The sequence below is a fragment of the Entelurus aequoreus genome, linkage group LG01, assembly GCF_033978785.1.
Source record: "Entelurus aequoreus isolate RoL-2023_Sb linkage group LG01, RoL_Eaeq_v1.1, whole genome shotgun sequence".
In the NCBI taxonomy this organism is placed as follows: domain Eukaryota; kingdom Metazoa; phylum Chordata; class Actinopteri; order Syngnathiformes; family Syngnathidae; genus Entelurus; species Entelurus aequoreus.
Genome location: NC_084731.1, coordinates 68,307,256 through 68,324,755, shown reverse-complemented (window position 1 = coordinate 68,324,755; position 17,500 = coordinate 68,307,256). Strand labels below are relative to the sequence as shown.

The following is a 17,500-nucleotide window of genomic DNA, read 5'->3' as shown; positions in this document are numbered from 1 at the left end:
AAGATCATGATGAAATAAAATAAAATAAATCAAACTTTTTTTATTTGACTCACAACTTTGTTTACTGCTCTTTTTAGTCAGCATAAAACGGCTCACTTAATCATCTGGAACCCAATAGGGCCCCACCCCGGCCCCTCCCACTCTCGCAGACACAGACACATCCGTGCATCCGACCTGGACCACGCTGTGGTCTTTCATGTTGAGACACTGCGGAAACCCCCCCGCCCCTTTCCTATAACCAGGACCCCACCCTCGCTCAAGCGGGGGATGGGCCCCAAGATCTTTAGTGTGATTTTTTTTAAACTGCCATTATTCAAAATAATAATAAATCAAAAGCAATGTTGTTATGAATGATTTACATACTCAGGGCTTTAAATAATCCACATAAAATATTCACATTTTAAAAACTGTGTTTTTGCCATAAAAAAACAGGTTTGCCTTTGGGGAAAAAAGGGTATAAAATAAAAAAATAAAAAATGTTAGGAAAGGGATAGCTCTGAAGATGATCTACAAATATTTAGGTGTTGAAAGTAAAAACACTTTAATGCCTGGGACCCTTTTGGGTCCCAGGGACCTTTAACGTTCACCAAAAATGTTGTGCGCCCTAATGGTTTTGAAAATGAAAAATACTAACATGGCCCCTCACATGCTTTCATTTTTTAGTGTGTGGCCCTCAGTGGACCCCCCTGGGCTAAAGGGACCAATCATACATTGCAGTGTAACAAAGACAGAAAACTTTTTTCAAAAATTAAAAAAATTACTTTATATAAACGGATAGATATGAAGTTTATTAGAGATTTAAGTGTTGAAAGTAAAAATTATATATATTGATGTATGACTTATGTTTAACACTTTTATGAGTGGGAGCCTTTTGGGTCCCCAAAATCTTTAGTGTGATTTTTTTAAAATATCATTGCTCAAAAAAATTATTAGAAATCAAAAGTAATGTTGTTATGAATGGTTTACATACTCAGGGCTATAAATAATTCACATCAAATATTCACATTTGAAAACTGTGTTTTCGCCATAAAAAACAGAGATAGCTTTGGGGAAAAAGGGTATAACATTTTAAAAAGATAACAACATGAAGGAAAGGGATAGCTCTGTAGTTGATCTACAGATATTTAAGTGTTGAAAGTCAAATATATATACATTTTTAACACTTTAATATCTGGGATCCTTTTTTGTGCACCCTAATGGTCTTGAAAATGAAAAATACCAACATGGCCCCTCATATGCTTTCATTTTTTAGTGTGTGGCCCTCAGTGGAAAAAGTTTGGACCCCCCTGGGCTGAAGGGACCAATCACACGTAGCGAGCGGTGTTACAATGACTGCAGAAATGACAAATATGTGAGAGAGTGGTGGTAATCTTTGATGTTTTTAAGAGGGCTTCATAGAGGGAATTGATCCTATTCTAATTACCTGCATTGTTAGCCACCTCTTACTAGCAGTTTTTCCCCATTTAGAACACAGAGAAAGGGAGTTTTCTTTTAAAGTGGACATCACAGGTGTCCAAAAAGCGGCCCTGGGACCATTTGCGACCCGTAAAGATTTTTTTTTAAAGCCCGCGGCACAGAAAAAAAAAAAAAAAAAAGACAAAAGAAAACATTAAAAAGTGAAATAAAAGAGCAAATGTAAAAATAAAAAAAATCATAATCGACAAATAGTTTTTAAGTTTATCTAGAGATTTAAGTGTTGAAAGTAAGAATAATATATATTGATGTATAACTTATGTTTAACACTTTTATGAGTGGGGGGCCTTTTAGGTCCCAGAGAGCTCTAGTGTGATTTTTTTTATACAGTTATTGTTCAAAAAAGTAATAATAAATCAAAAGCAATGTTGTTATGAATTATTGACCTACTTAAGGCTCGAAAAAAATTCACATCAAATTTTCACATTTGAAAAACGGTGTCTTTGCCATAAAAACCAAGGTTGTCCTTGGGAAAAAAAGGGTATAAAACATTTTAAAAAATTAAAAACTTTATGGAAACGGATGGATCTGAAGTTGATCTATGGATATTTAAAGGCCTACTGAAATGATTTTTTTTAATTTAAACGGGGATAGCAGATCTATTCTATGTGTCATACTTGATCATTTCGCGATATTGCCATATTTTTGCTGAAAGGATTTAGTATAGAACAACGACGATAAAGATCGCAACTTTTGGTATCTGATAAAAAAAAGGCTTGCCCCTACCGGAAGTAGCGTAACGTAGTCAATTGAACATATACGCAAAGTTCCCTATTGTTTACAATAATGGCCGCATGAAGTGAGAGAGATTCGGACCGAGAAAGCGACAATTTCCCCATTAATTTGAGCGAGGATGAAAGATTTGTGGATGAGTAAAGTGCAAGTGAAGGACTAGTGGGGAGTTGAAGCTATTCAGATAGGGAAGATGCTGTGAGAGCCGGGGGTGACCTGATATTCAGCTGCGAATGACTACAACAGTAAATAAACACAAGACATATATATACTCTATTAGCCACAACACAACCAGGCTTATATTTAATATGCCACAAATTAATCCTGCATAAAAACACCTACGTGTTTGTTATGCTAGCTCCTAGCTCCTCTGCTAGCTCCTAGCTCCATAGAACACGCCAATACAATTCAAACACCTGATCAACACACACAATCACTCAGCCCAAAAGACCGTTCACCTAACCCAAGGTTCATAAAGCTTATATATTTTAAAAAAGTTACGTACGTGACGCGCACATACGGTCAAACGATCAAATGTTTGGAAGCCAAAGCTGCATACTCACGGTACCTGATATTCAGCTGGGAATGACTAAAACAGTAAATAAACACAAGACATATATATACTCTATTAGCCACAACACAACCAGGCTTATATTTAATATGCCACAAATTAATCCTGCATAAAAACACCTACGTGTTTGTTATGCTAGCTCCTAGCTCCTCTGCTAGCTCCTAGCTCCATAGAACACGCCAATACAATTCAAACACCTGATCAACACACACAATCACTCAGCCCAAAAGACCGTTCACCTAACCCAAGGTTCATAAAGCTTATATATTTAAACAAAGTTACGCACGTGACGCGCACGTACGGTCAAGCGATCAAATGTTTGGAAGCCAAAGTTGCATACTCACGGTAGCACGTCTGCGTCTTTGTCATCCAAATCAAAGTAATCCTGGTAAGAGTCTGTGTTGTCCCAGTTCTCTACAGGCGTCTGTGCGTCGAAGTCAAAAGTCCTCCTGGTTAGAGTCTCTGTTATCCGAGTTCTTCCATCTTGACTGCATCTTTCGGGAATGTAAACAAAGAAGCGCCGGCTGTGTACGTGTTGCTGCTGACTTCCCTCGCAAAATAGACGCTTCGTACCGACAACTTTCTTCTTTGCTTGCTCAGCTTCTTTCTCCATAATGCAATGAACAAATTGCAACAGATTCACCAACACAGATGTCCAGAATACTGTGGAATAATGACATGAAAACAGAGCTATTTCGTGTTGACTTCAATGGTGTCCGAATACTTCCGTTTCAATGATTGACGTCACGCGCATACGTCATCCTCAGAGGCGTTTCGAACCGGAAGTTTAGCGGGAAATTTAAAATTGCACTTTATAAGTTAACCCGGCCATATTGGCATGTGTTGCAATGTTAAGATTTCATCATTGATGTATAAACTATCAGACTGCGTGGTCAGTAGTAGTGGCTTTCAGTAGGCCTTTAAGTGTTGAGAGTAAAAACAAAAAAAAACTATATATGACTTACGTTTTTTAACACTTCAATATTGGGACTTTTGGGTCCCCGAGACCTTAACAGTCACCAAAATTGTATTTGAAAAAAGGGACATAAAATATATATTTTTTAAAACTTTATAGCAACGAATAGATGTGAAGTTGAACTAGACCCCTTTAGGTCCCCGGGACCTTTAGCAGTCATTAAAATTTAGGGGAGCCTTAATGGTTTTGAAAATGAAAAATATCAATGCTTTCATTTTCCAGTGTGTGGCCCTCAGTGGAAAAAGTTTGGACCCCCCTGGGCTGAAGGGACCAATCACACGTAGCGAGTGGTGTTACAATAACTGCAGAAATGATAAATATGTGAGAGAGTGTTGGTAATCTTCAATGTTTTTTAAAAGGGCTTTTATAGGCGGAATCGATCCTATTCCAATTACCTGCATTGTTAGCTGCCTCTTAGTAGCAGTTTTTCCCCATTTAGAACACACAGAAAAGGCAAATATGTGCGTTCTGGTCTCACACGAGGATTGTGGATGATTAAAAAACTGCAGTTTTCCTTGAGAGTTGATGATAAATCAAATGTTTTGCTGCGGATGTGATGTTGAACTACGGCCGATGGTCAAACGTTGACATCTTTGTGGAAAAAGAGAGGCTTTGTTTTCTAGCGACGAGATGTCCGAGTGGGGCCCACTCTCTGGGTCCATCCTTTACGCTCTCTGCCCCCCAAACACCCTCCCTCTGCTTGGGCAGAGTGCCGCTTGGCATCCCCTTGGCACCCTGTGTGGGTGGATTGTCCCTCTGAAGACAAGGCCTCCGTTGTGGTGGGCGAGGGAGGCGTGAAAAATGCACCGGAGCCTTCAATCGGTCTGTGGCCCCCCGATGGGCCCACTCCACCCTTTAGTTATGAAGAGCCGGTGGTGCTAGCATTTCAAACAAACCTCAGAGTCATATATTTTGGTACTTGACGCGGACAGTTAACATTTGAGTATGCTAACGTTAGCATGCTAGATTTTTTTTAGCTAATTCAGCAGGTCTACGACTCTGTCGAATATTTTGTCACTTGACAAGTAATACAGCTCTTTCATCTAAATGTATAGGTGTCCACTTCAGTTTTGGTACCTCATGCATGCTAACGCTAGCAGGCTAGCATTTTAAACAAAGTACACACCTTGGCTCAATGCTTCAAATGTAGCTACTGCCATCATGTGGAGTCACTATAAAAACATAGTCAAGAGGTTGCCTACAGCCACAGCTATAAATACCAATGTTTTAGAGACATCCATTGGTGCATTAAAAATGTATCAATCTCATATTAAATAAAAATTGGGATAGCAATTAGGATTGTCATGATACAATTTTTACCTCTTCCGATATTGGAGTCTTGAGTATTGATCCGATACGATATCAGCAGGAATCATTCATACTTTTTTTTATTTAGTAGTGTGGAATGTTAGAAAAAGGTTTAATGAGGGGAAATGAGTCAAACAGAGAACAATGAAAAACACTAACCTATTTATTATTAACTGTCTGAAATGGACGTATGATGTCTTTAAGTTGAAGTGGAGTGATAATTAGTTTTTTTTTTTGTGGATGATTCGTGAAGTTAAGCTCAGTATGTTGAATGATGCGGACACGTTTGTTACTGGAGACCTTGTACTACGCTTCTGCCCTGGAAACTTTGTATGTGTAAGTAATATGCAATTATAATTATTTGATACTTGTTTAATTTAGTTTAAAAATTAAAAGATGAAAAAAAAAGATGAAAAAAATGAATACAATTAAAACATTTTATAACAATAAATATTCATAAAAAATAAATAAAAGAAAAAAATTCAATTCAAACACTAAGAAAATATATAAAATGTTAAAATAATAAATCATGAATTTAAGCTCATGACGCAGTAAGTTGAATGATGCGGACACGTTTGTTACTGGTGACTTTCAAATACACTTCTGCCTTGGTCTTTTTGTATGTGTAAGTAATATGCAACTATAGCTATTTGATACTTGCTTAATTATATCTTTTTTAATTAAAAAAAGAATACAATTAAAAAATATATATAATAATACAACGTAAAAACAAAATCATAAAAAATAAAAAGTAAATTACAAAAAAATACAATTAAAATTAAATTAAACGATTACAAGATATACGGAAAAATAAAAAATAAATCATGAACTTAAGCTCATGATGTGGTAAGTTGAATGAAGCGGACAGGTTTGTTACTGGAGACTTTCTAATACGCTTCTGCCTTGGAGACTTTGTATGTGTAAGTAATATGGCACTATAAATATTTGATACACGTTTAATTTAGTTTAAAAAATGAAAGATGCAAAAAAAGAAGAAAAAAATTAATACTTAAAAAAAAAACAACTATAATAATAAACATTCATAAAAAAATAAATACAAGAAAGAAATGTAAATCAAACACTTAGAAAACATAACATTTTTTAAAATAATAGATCATGAATTCAAGCTCATGACGCAGTAAGTTGAATGATGCGGACACGTTTATTACTGGAGACTTTCTAATACACTTCTATCTCGGTCTCTTTGTATGTGTAAGGAATATGTAACTATTACTAATTGATACTTGTTTAATTATACTTTTTTTTTAATTAAAAAAAACAATACAATTAAAAAAATAATATAATACAAAGTAAAAACATATTCATAAAAAAATAAAAAAATAAAGTTTATTAAATAAAATTAAACAATTAGAAAATACACGAAAATTTTAAAAAAATAAGTCATAAAGCAAAGCTCATGACGTGGTATGTTGAAGTAAGTAAGTAAGGTAAGAAATATGACACTATAAATATTTGATGCTAGTTTAAATGTATACTTTTTAATTGAAAAAAGAATACAATTAAACAAATAATATAATGACAAAAACATATTGGAATGTCTATCACAGCGGAAGGCGACCAAGTAAATGTCAGTGACCAAAGTGTCATGACGCCCGCTCTCACCTCCCAGCCCTCGATGTGAGACTGCAGCTGCTCCAGGGCCTCCAGTTTCTCCATCTGACGCTTGGTCTCGTTGATGTTGGAGCAGACCGCCTTCATGGTCTGCAGAGCCTCCTCCACAGCCGGGTAGTCGGCGTGCTTCTTAGGGGTGCGCTTCAGCAGCTCCTGAAGAAGAAAAATTATATTAATATTCTATTAATTTTATTACATTTATCATAATCCCCTCCATCCATCCATTTTCTACCGCTTAATTCCTTCGGGGTCGCGGGGGGCGCTGGAACCTATCTCAGCTACAATCGGGCGGAAGGCGGGGTACACCCTGGACAAGTCGCCACCTCATCGCAGATTTATCATAATGTTATACACAATTATTTGATTTAATAGTGTATTTTTTAAATGTTTATTTATAAATATATATATATTTTTAATTAAATTAAATTGCTTTTCATAAAAATATATTTTAAAACATCCATCCATCCATCCATTTTCTATCGCTTATTCCCTTCGGGGTCGCTGGAACCTATCTCAGCTACAATCTGGCGGAAGGCGGGGTACACCCTGGACAAGTCGCCACCTCATCGCAGATTTATCATAATGTTATACACAATTATTTGATTTAATAGTGTATTTTTTAAATGTTTATTTATATATATATATTTTTTTAATTAAATGAAATTGCTTTTCATAAAAATATATTTTAAAACATGACCAATAAATTATACTGGAGGGATTCCACTCAGCACAAACATTTTTGGACAATTTAAATAAAGCTAATATTAAATTATTACTGTATATATGACACATTTGAATAGAAATTTATATATTTTATTATTATTTTATTTAAACTAAACATGTATTATTATTATTATTATTAGAACATATTTTGACAATTTAAATAAAGCTAATATTAAATTATTACTGTATATATGACATATTTGTACAGAAATGTATATATTTAATTATTATTTTATTTAAACTACACATGTATCATCATTATTATTATTATTAAAAAACATATTTTTGGACAATTTAAATAAAACTTATATTAAATTACTACTGTATATATGACATATTTATGTATAAATGTATTTATTTATTATTATTTTATTTAAACAAAAGCATGTATTATTATCATTATTATTATTATTATTATTAGAACATATTATTTTAAATCCCAAAAAATAGAACAATGACAATAATTTGATAATATAACATATTCAAATATTAATGTTTTCATTAAAGAATATATCTAAAATGTGGCCATGACTATTTTAACTGTTTTAAAATATATTTTAATTGATGAAACAATATTCTAAAACATGACCAATAAATTCTCCTGGAGGGATTCCACTCATCCAAAAATGTTTTTGGACAATTTAAATAAAGGTAATAATAAATTATTACTATATATATGACATTTTCATATATAATTGTATATATTGAATTAATATTTTATTTAAACTAAAAAAATCATGTATTATTATTGTTATTATTATTAGAACATATATAACTTTTTTTTTTTTACCGCAAAAAATAGAACAATGAGAATAATTTGATAATGTAACATATATTTAATGATCAAAGTTTTATTTTTTTTAAATATCTAAAACGTGACCATTACTATTTTAACTGTTTTAAAATAATTTTATTTCATACAACGATATTCTAAAACATGATTCCACTCAGCCCAAAATGTTTTGGGGGACAATTTAAACAAAAATAATGTCATATTATATATCAGATTATTACTATATATATGAAATATTTATATGTAAATGTAAATGTGTATTATTTTGTTTAAAATACAAACACAATTTATTATTATTATTACATATTTAACTATTCATTTTTTTTAAATCACAAAAAAACAAAACAAAGACAATAATGTGATAATATAACATATTTGATTATTAATGTTTTTCAATTAAATTGGAAAAAATAATGGAAATTACCTTATTTTTCCCATAACATTTTCTAAAAGATGACAAATTACTTACTATTATTACAAACATATTTTAAAACATGACTCATAAATAATCCTGGAGGGATTGCACTCAGTCTACAAATGTATTTGACAATGAAAATAAAAGTAATTTCACATTTTATATTACATTATTACTGTATACATGATATATTTATGTATAAATGTAACTATTTATTTGTATAAAATAAAAAATACAATTATTATTTATTATCATTACATATTTATTCATTTTTTAAATCACAAAAAACTAAACAATTAGAATAATGTGATAATACAACATATTGAGTTATTAATGTTTTTAAATTGAAATAAAAATAACAGACATTACCTTAATTTTAATTTTCAAATACATTTTTAGGCAGAGTGGAATCGCTCTAGGATAATTTACTAGTCATGTTTTAGAATATATTATTATTGATTAAAAAAAATTATTTTTTTTTATTCATAAAAAGATATTCAAAAACATGACCAGTAATATATCTTTTAATTCATAAAAAAATATTCTAAAACATGGCCAATAAAGTATCCTGGAGGGTTTCCACTAAGCCTACAAATGTATTTGACAATGAAAATAAAAGTAATTTCACATTTTATATTACATTATTACTGTATACATAACATATTTGTATATACATGTAAATAGGTAATCTTTATTTTATTAAAATAAAAAAAGATGTATTATTATTATTATTATTAATACTACATATGTAATTATTAATTTCTAAATGACATAAAACAAAATGACAAAAATAATTGTATAACATTTAATTATCAATGTTCTTAAATAAAAATTAATAATTCATTTCAATTTCAGCCTAAAAAAAAAGTTTAGAAAATTAAAATTAAAAAGATATTTTTATATGATTAAAAATGTAATTATTTGTTTTTATTTTATTATAATACAACTTAAATATATTTGTAGTATTCTTTTTATTACTGCATAATTAAAATGGTTGTATAATTTGAGAATATAACATATTTAATTATTTATGTTTTAGAAAAAACATTAACATTACATTAAATAATTAGTTTTGGGAGGAAAATAATTAATTAAAATCATGGGTTGCAATGTAAAGTCATCTTTTTTTTTTTTATTAAGCCATAACCACAGATGACCCAAGCACAATCATAAACAATATTTGTTTTCATAGCAGGGCAGCAGTTTGACTTCAGCTTAAAATATTGTTCCTTGCGGGCAAGAAGTTGCACACCATTAAAAAAAAATAATAATAATACATTTAAACAAACAATGTGCTATGGCACTAAGTGCTATGACCTTTCACACAGACACATTATTGAACTCCTGGTCTACACCATTAAAAGTAAAATCCGGTGAGCATAACGTGCTGCTCTAAAACGTCAACGGTGCCTTCAAGAATGTTCCAAAAGTAAGAATTAGCATTTTCACCTTCAGCAGCAGAGGATACTTGCAGATCCTCTGGATGGGAGAGAGGAGGTAACCCTCTAGCGGGACATCCGTGCTCTTCTTGCCTCCCAGCAGCATGCAGTGCTGAAGACAGAAGGTGACAGGGGATGAAGCGTAGAAACGCAGTGATGGGACGTCTTCACGCTTTGAAATGTATGACAACATTTAGCCGAGAATGGCAATTTCATGGCACATTATGCCCCCTTTGCAGCACAGTATACAACCATTACAGTTGTAAAATACTCCAGCAGTGAACAGAACACTATGACTGTGGACTGAGACTTCTAGGGAGTGCATACAGGCAGGTGGAGTCCATACACACTACTGAACCACATTGTATTGTAGTCGTTGGACATGTCATTTTTCACTTTGATATTTATTTCAGTCATGGGCTGACGATGGTTTCCACATGTGCTAAAGTCCGTTCTAGGGAGTGCATACAGTCAGGTGGAGTTGTATTCTTCATCCCACAAGACTTGGAAGTCCAACATTTTACATCTAAGGAAAAGTGCAATCTGTTGCCGAAATAATGTATTCTGACTTTATTGAGAGAAGTCAGTTGTAGGGAGCGTATACAGACACAAACCAGCATTACTGAACACTGGGGATTTCAGACTTAAGGAAAAATGCAATGAGATGCTATTTAATATCAACTTGGGTCAATGTGTTGCGACCAAGTCTGTGGTAGGGAGCGCATACAGGCATGGGACATTTTACCGAACACTGGGAAGTGAGCAGACAGCACAATGTAGGGCCACTCCAGTTTGAAGTTGAGGCAAGATTGTGAAGTTCTGACTCCAAAAGTCTGCTGTAGGGAGTGCATACTTAAGAAAAAGTTGAATGCAACGGCAGCCAGAATCAAAGTTGATTTACTCAGCTAAAATAAAAGTTGGTGGCTGGCAGAAAGAGAGCCTAAGTTGTTTATCAGTTGTCAGCCATGTTGTAGTAGCTGTTAGCAGTGTGGGGTTTCTTTTCCCCCAGCATCCTTGAACGCAGCGCCGCTACGTAAACAAACCTTTTTTCTCCAGCGATGGCCTTAAACTGACCGTTGTTTTCACTTCAAGTGGAACAATGTGACTGTAACACTTGTGTCTGGGAGAAAAAACACATTTGCTGCACATTTTTGGAATAGTTAGACAGGGGGGTTTATACAAATTGTTACTTTTCCAGACAGTTTTGTCGTTGCAGGGCAAATATGTTCTCATCAAAAAAAATTCTTATTTTGTTACATAATTGCTTTGCACTTTTAACCATTACAGTTTTTTGTTTTTTTACAACAACTGTAACAGTCATGATACAACCACCAAGCCATTCACCCTGAAATGATCATTATTGTGAGTTGCTCCATTTATTTTTGTGCTCCAAGGTAGCGGTAATCATTAATAACTGGCAGGGAAAACAATCTTATTGAGTTTATGACACATTTAAATTCTGCTTGGATGTGTTTGTTCATGAGTGAGTTTTGGCATTGACTTTGTGGATTATTTTGAGTTATTTCTAATTTGAAAAGTGGCACTTATCTCTAACAACTAGCGGGGGGGAAATCATATTGATGACATGTTTAAATTGCGCGCGCATGTACTAGTGTGCAAGCGAGCGCAGCCAGAACGCTGACTATGTAGACTTTTTTGAGTTGTCCCACTTATATTTTTATGCTGCAAGGTGGCGGTAATCATTAAGAACTGGCAGGAAAAGCAATCATATAGAGTTTATGACACATTTAAATTGTGCCTGGATGTGCTTGTCAATGAGTGAGTTACCGTTGGCATTGACTTATTTTGAGTTATTTATATTTTGAAAAGTGGCACTTATCTCTAACAACTAGCGGGGGAGAAATCATATTGATGACATGTTTAAATTGCGTGCGCATGTACTAGTGTGCAAGCGAGTGTAGCCAGAACGCTGACTATGTAGACTGATTTGAGTTGTTGCATTTATTTTTTAATGCTTCAATGTGGCAGTAATCATTAATAACTGGCAGGAAAAGCAACCATGGATTTTATGACACATTTAAATTGTGCCTGGCTGTGATTGTCAATGAGTGAATTACTGTTGGCATTGACTTATTTTGGGTTATTTCTATTTTGAAAAGTGGCACTTATCTCTAACAACTAGCGGGGGGGGAAATCACATTGATGACATGTTTAAATTGTGCGCGCATGTACTAGTGTGCAAGCGATCGCAGCCAGAACGCTGACTATGTAGACCAGGGGTGTCAAAGTCAAATGGACGGAGGGCCAAATAAAAAATTTAGCTACAAGCCGAGGGCCGGACTGTTCGAATGTTCATTGAAAAAATTTTAAATGACGCATATAGTCTAGTGAACCTAATTGAACCTACTGAAAACCTAACAAATATATTCCAATATGATCAGATAAATAAAGCAATATTTTCTTATGGCTCTGTCAGTAATCTTTAATTTTCAACAGACACAAAAGACAAATTTCCTTTATATAAAAATCCCCATAACATGAACATTAAATGAAAGAAACCGGTATTCAAGGCACCATCAGTAGCCTATATTTTCTATTTTAGCAAAAGTGGGCTAAATTTACTTCAAAGAAAAAAACAATAATAGCAATTTTCTATCATCCACTCAACTGAAATATTTTTAAAATATAATTAAATTGAAATACAATAAAATAAAGTGCAAAAATCTATAAATCAAAAACAACACTTTGTTTAAGGAGAAGTAACATGCAGTGAAAACAAATATTAAACTTTAACTTTTAAACTTGAATTGAGTAAAAACTCTAAATATGTGATTGCACAGTAATGTTCACATTAAACCCCCCTCCTCCCTCCGTGGGAGGGAGGCGAGTTGGGTGCCCGAAACCCCCCGCTGGTTTCGGCCCGCCCCTTGGCGCGCGTGGCACGCGGGCTCCGCGACCCGACGGCTGGCCCTCGTGGCTTGACGGCGGCAAGTCCCGACGGGCCGCGCGTAGGGGTCAAACGCAGAAGTCTCAGGGCCTCGTGGTGAGGGGGTGGCCTGCGGGTTTCGGCCCGCTTGACCCCCCCGCTCCGCTTGGCGCGCGCGGCACATGACGGGTTCCGCCACCGACGCTCGGGCTGCAGCCCGACGGTGGTGCGGGCCCGGCGGTGACGCGCGGTTTGGGGAAACAAAGCAGAAGTCTCAGGGCCTCGGGGCCGGGTTTCGGCCCGCCCCCTTGGCGCGCGTGGCACGGCGGGCTCCGCGACTGACGGCCGGGCTGCAGCCCTTCGGCCGGCAGGCGCGTCCCGGCGGGCCGCTCGCCCCCTTTCGGAACCTTGGACCGGCATCCGCTTGGTGCGTGTAAAAGATCTGCGGTCTAAAAAAAAAAAAAAAAAAAAAAAAAAAAAAAAAAAAAGATCTGCGGTCTGCGGGCCGGTTCTAATAATAAATCAAGATCATCCCAAGGGCCGTAAAAAACCTTCTCGCGGGCCGGATATGGCCCGCGGGCCTTGACTCTGACATATGTGATGTAGACTATTTTGAGTTGGCACATTTATTTTTTTATGCTGCAAGGTGACAGTAATCATTAATAACCGGCAGGAAAAGCAATAATTGATTTTATGACACATTTAAATTGTGCCTGGCTGTTCTTGTCAATGAGTGAGTTACCGTTGGCATTGACTTATTTTGAGTTATTTATATTTTGAAAAGTGGCACTTATCTCTAATAACTAGCGGGGGAGAAATCACATTGATGACATGTTTAAATTGCGCGCGCATGTACTACTGTGCAAGCGAGCGTAGCCAGAACGCCAACTATGTAGACTATTTTAAGTTGTTGTATTTATTTTTTTATGCTGCAAGGAGGCAGTAATCATTAACAACCGGCAGGAAAAGCTATAATTGATTTGATGACACATTTAGATTGTGCCTGGATGTGTTTGTCAATGAGTGAGTTACCGTTGGCATTGACTATGTGGATTATTTTGAGTTTTTTTCTAATTTGGAAAGTGGCACTTATCTCTAACAACCAGCAGGGGAGAAATCACATTGATGACATGTTTGAATTGCGCATGCATGTACTAGTGTGGAAGCGAGCAGAAGCTGGCACGCTAACTTAATGGATTGTTTTAAGTTGTCCCATTTACTTCTAGCACACATTGTGGCGGGTATCATCAATAACTGGCGGCGAGAGCGGTCTAATTGATGATATGACATTTCGATAGTGTGCACAAGTATGTTGACTTCAAGTGTCATCTTGATGTCTGTTATGCAAGGTGGCAGTTATCACTACAAACTGGGAGGAGAGGAAGCAAAGCTGGATGGAGTCGGTCCTGAATGGTCGCTTTGTTACGCCGCCATAAAGCTCCACTGCCGGGGGGGATTTCCCACAATGCAATGTTCATTTATGTGAGGATGTTTTGCTAGCATGTTAACATCAGTACTATTATGTGAATACACCCTTCATAGGCTGTAACTGACTTGTATTTAAGACCATGTTTTTTAACCAATTAATTTTTGTATTTATTTTGACAGAGAGTAAATGGGACAATGAAAAAGGAGGATTACCTCCAAATTCTTCAGGACAACCTAAAATCATCAGCCCGGAGGTTGGGTCTTGGGCGCAGTTGTGTGTTCCAACAGGACAATGACCCCAAACACACATCAAAAGTGGTAAAGGAATGGCTAAATTAGGCTAGAATTAAGGTTTTAGAATGGCCTTCCCAAAGTCCTGACTTAAACGTGTGGACAATGCTGAAGAAACAAGTCCATGTCAGAAAACCAACCCTTTTAGTTGAACTGCACCAATTTTGTCAAGAGGAGTGGTCAAAAATTCAAGCAGAAGCTTGTGGATGGCTACCAAAAGCGCCTTATTGCAGTGAAACTTGCAAAGGGACATGTAAGCAAATATTAACATTGCTGTATGTATACTTTTGACCCAGCAGATTTGCTCACATTTTCAGTAGACCCATAATAAATTCATAAAAGAACCAAACTTCATGAACGTTTTTTGTGACCAACAAGTATGTGCTCCAATCACTCTATCACAAAAAATAAAAGTTGTAGAAATTATTGTAAACTCAAGACAGCCATGACATCATGTTCTTTACAAGTGTATGTAAACTTTTGACCACGACTGTGATATATATATATATATATATATATATATATATATATATATATATATATATAGACCACGACTGTGATATATATATATATATATATATATATATATATATATATATATATATATATATATATATATATATATATATATATATATATATATATATATATATATATATATATATATATATATATATATATATATATAAATATATATTTATATATATATATATAAATATATATATTTTAAGTTAAAGGCCGAGTCATACCAAAGACTATAAAAATGGGACTCAGCATCAAGGGTTGGAATTGGGGGTTAAATCACCAAAAATGATTCCCGGGCGCGGCCACCGCTGCTGCCCACTGCTCCCCTCACCTCCCAGGGGGTGATCAAGGGTGATTATATGTATATATATATATATATATATATATATATATATATATATATATATATATATATATATATATATATATATATATATATATATATACACACACATACATACATATACATTTATATATACATACACACACACCTATATATATATATATATATACATACACATACACATATATCCATCCATCTATCCATCTTCTTCCGCTTATCCGAGGTCGGGTTGCGGGGGCAGCAGCCTAAGCAGGGAAGCCCAGACTTCCCTCTCCCCAGCCACTTTGTCCAGCTCTTCCCGGGGGATCCCGAGGCGTTCCCAGGCCAGCCGGGAGACATAGTCTTCCCAACGTGTCCTGGGTCTTCCCCGTGGCCTAAACACCTCCCTAGGGAGGCGTTCGGGTGGCATCCTGACCAGATGCCCAAACCACCTCATCTGGCTCCTGTCGATGTGGAGGAGCAGCGGCTTTACTTTGAGCTCCCCCCGGATGGCAGAGCTTCTCACCCTATCTCTCAGTGAGAGCCCCGCCACCCGGCTGAGGAAACTCATTTCGGCCGCTTGTACCCGTAATCTTGTCCTTTCGGTCATAACCCAAAGCTCATGACCATAGGTGAGGATGGGAACGTAGATCGACCGGTAAATTGAGAGCTCTGCCTTCCGGCTCAGCTCCTTCTTCACCACAACGGATCGATACAGCGTCTGCATTACTGAAGACGCCGCACCGATCCGCCTGTCGATCTCACAATCCACTCTTCCCTCACTCGTGAACAAGACTCCGAGGTACTTGAACTCCTCCACTTGGGGCAAGATCTCCACCCTTTTCCGGGCGGGAACCATGGACTCGGACTTGGAGGTGCTGTTTCTCATCCCAGTCGCTTCACACTCAGCTGCAAACCGATCCAGTGAGAGCTGAAGATCCTGGCCAGATGAAGCCATCAGGACCACATCATCTGCAAAAAGCAGAGACCTAAATCTGCAGCCACCAAACCGGATCCCCTCAACGCCTTGACTGCGCCTAGAAATTCTGTCCATAAAAGTTATGAACAGAATTGGTGACAAAGGGCAGCCTTGGCAGAGTCCAACCCTCACTGGAAATGTGTCCGACTTACTGCTGGCAATGCGGACCAAGCTCTGACACTGATCATACGGGGAGCGGACCGCCACAATCAGACAGTCCGATACCCCATACTCTCTGAGCACTCCCCACAGGACCTCCCGAGGGACACGGTCGAATGCCTTCTCCAAGTCCACAAAGCACATGTAGACTGGTTGGGCAAACTCCCATGCACCCTCAAGGACCCTGCCGAGAGTATAGAGCTGGTCCACAGTTCCACGACCTGGACAAAAACCACACTGTTCCTCCTGAATTCGAGGTTCGACTATCCGGCGTAGCCTCCTCTCCAGTACACCTGAATAGACCTTACCGGGAAGGCTGAGGAGTGTGATCCCACGATAGTTAGAATACACCCTCCGGTTCCCCTTTTTAAAGAGAGGAACCACCACCCCTCCAGAGGTACCGTCCCCGATGTCCACGCGATGCTGCAGAGTCTTGTCAACCAAGACAGCCCACAGCATCCAGAGCCTTAAGGAACTCCGGGCGGCTCTCATTTACCCCCGGGGCCTTGCCACCGAGGAGCTTTTTAACTACCTCAGCAACCTCAGCCCCAGAAATAGGAGAGCCCACCACAGATTACCCAGGCACTGCTTCCTCATAGGAAGTCGTGTTGGCGGGATTGAGGAGGTCTTCGAAGTATTCCCTCCACCGATCCACAACATCCGCAGTCAAGGTCAGCAGAACACCATCCTCACCATACACGGTGTTGACAGTGCACTGCTTCCCCTTCCTGAGGCGGCGGATGGTGGTCCAGAATCTCTTCGAAGCCGTCCGAAAGTCGTTTTCCATGGCTTCCTCGAACTCCTCCCATGTCCGAGTTTTTGCCTCTGCGATCGCTAAAGCCGCACA

At 36.8% G+C, this 17,500-nt stretch overlaps 1 protein-coding gene across 2 annotated transcripts in view; it reads right to left on the bottom strand.

Annotated features, from left to right (window-relative positions):
• The window catches only part of prex1 (phosphatidylinositol-3,4,5-trisphosphate-dependent Rac exchange factor 1), a 252,337-nt gene that overhangs the window by 151,315 nt on the left and 83,522 nt on the right, over positions 1-17,500 (bottom strand). For both annotated transcript variants that reach the window (XM_062057106.1, XM_062057114.1), the window contains exons 5-6: positions 10,073-10,174; positions 6,684-6,845 (exon numbers count right to left, since the gene is read on the bottom strand). In XM_062057106.1, the coding sequence (XP_061913090.1) occupies positions 6,684-6,845; positions 10,073-10,174 (264 nt within the window). The remainder of the gene's footprint in view (positions 1-6,683; positions 6,846-10,072; positions 10,175-17,500) is intronic.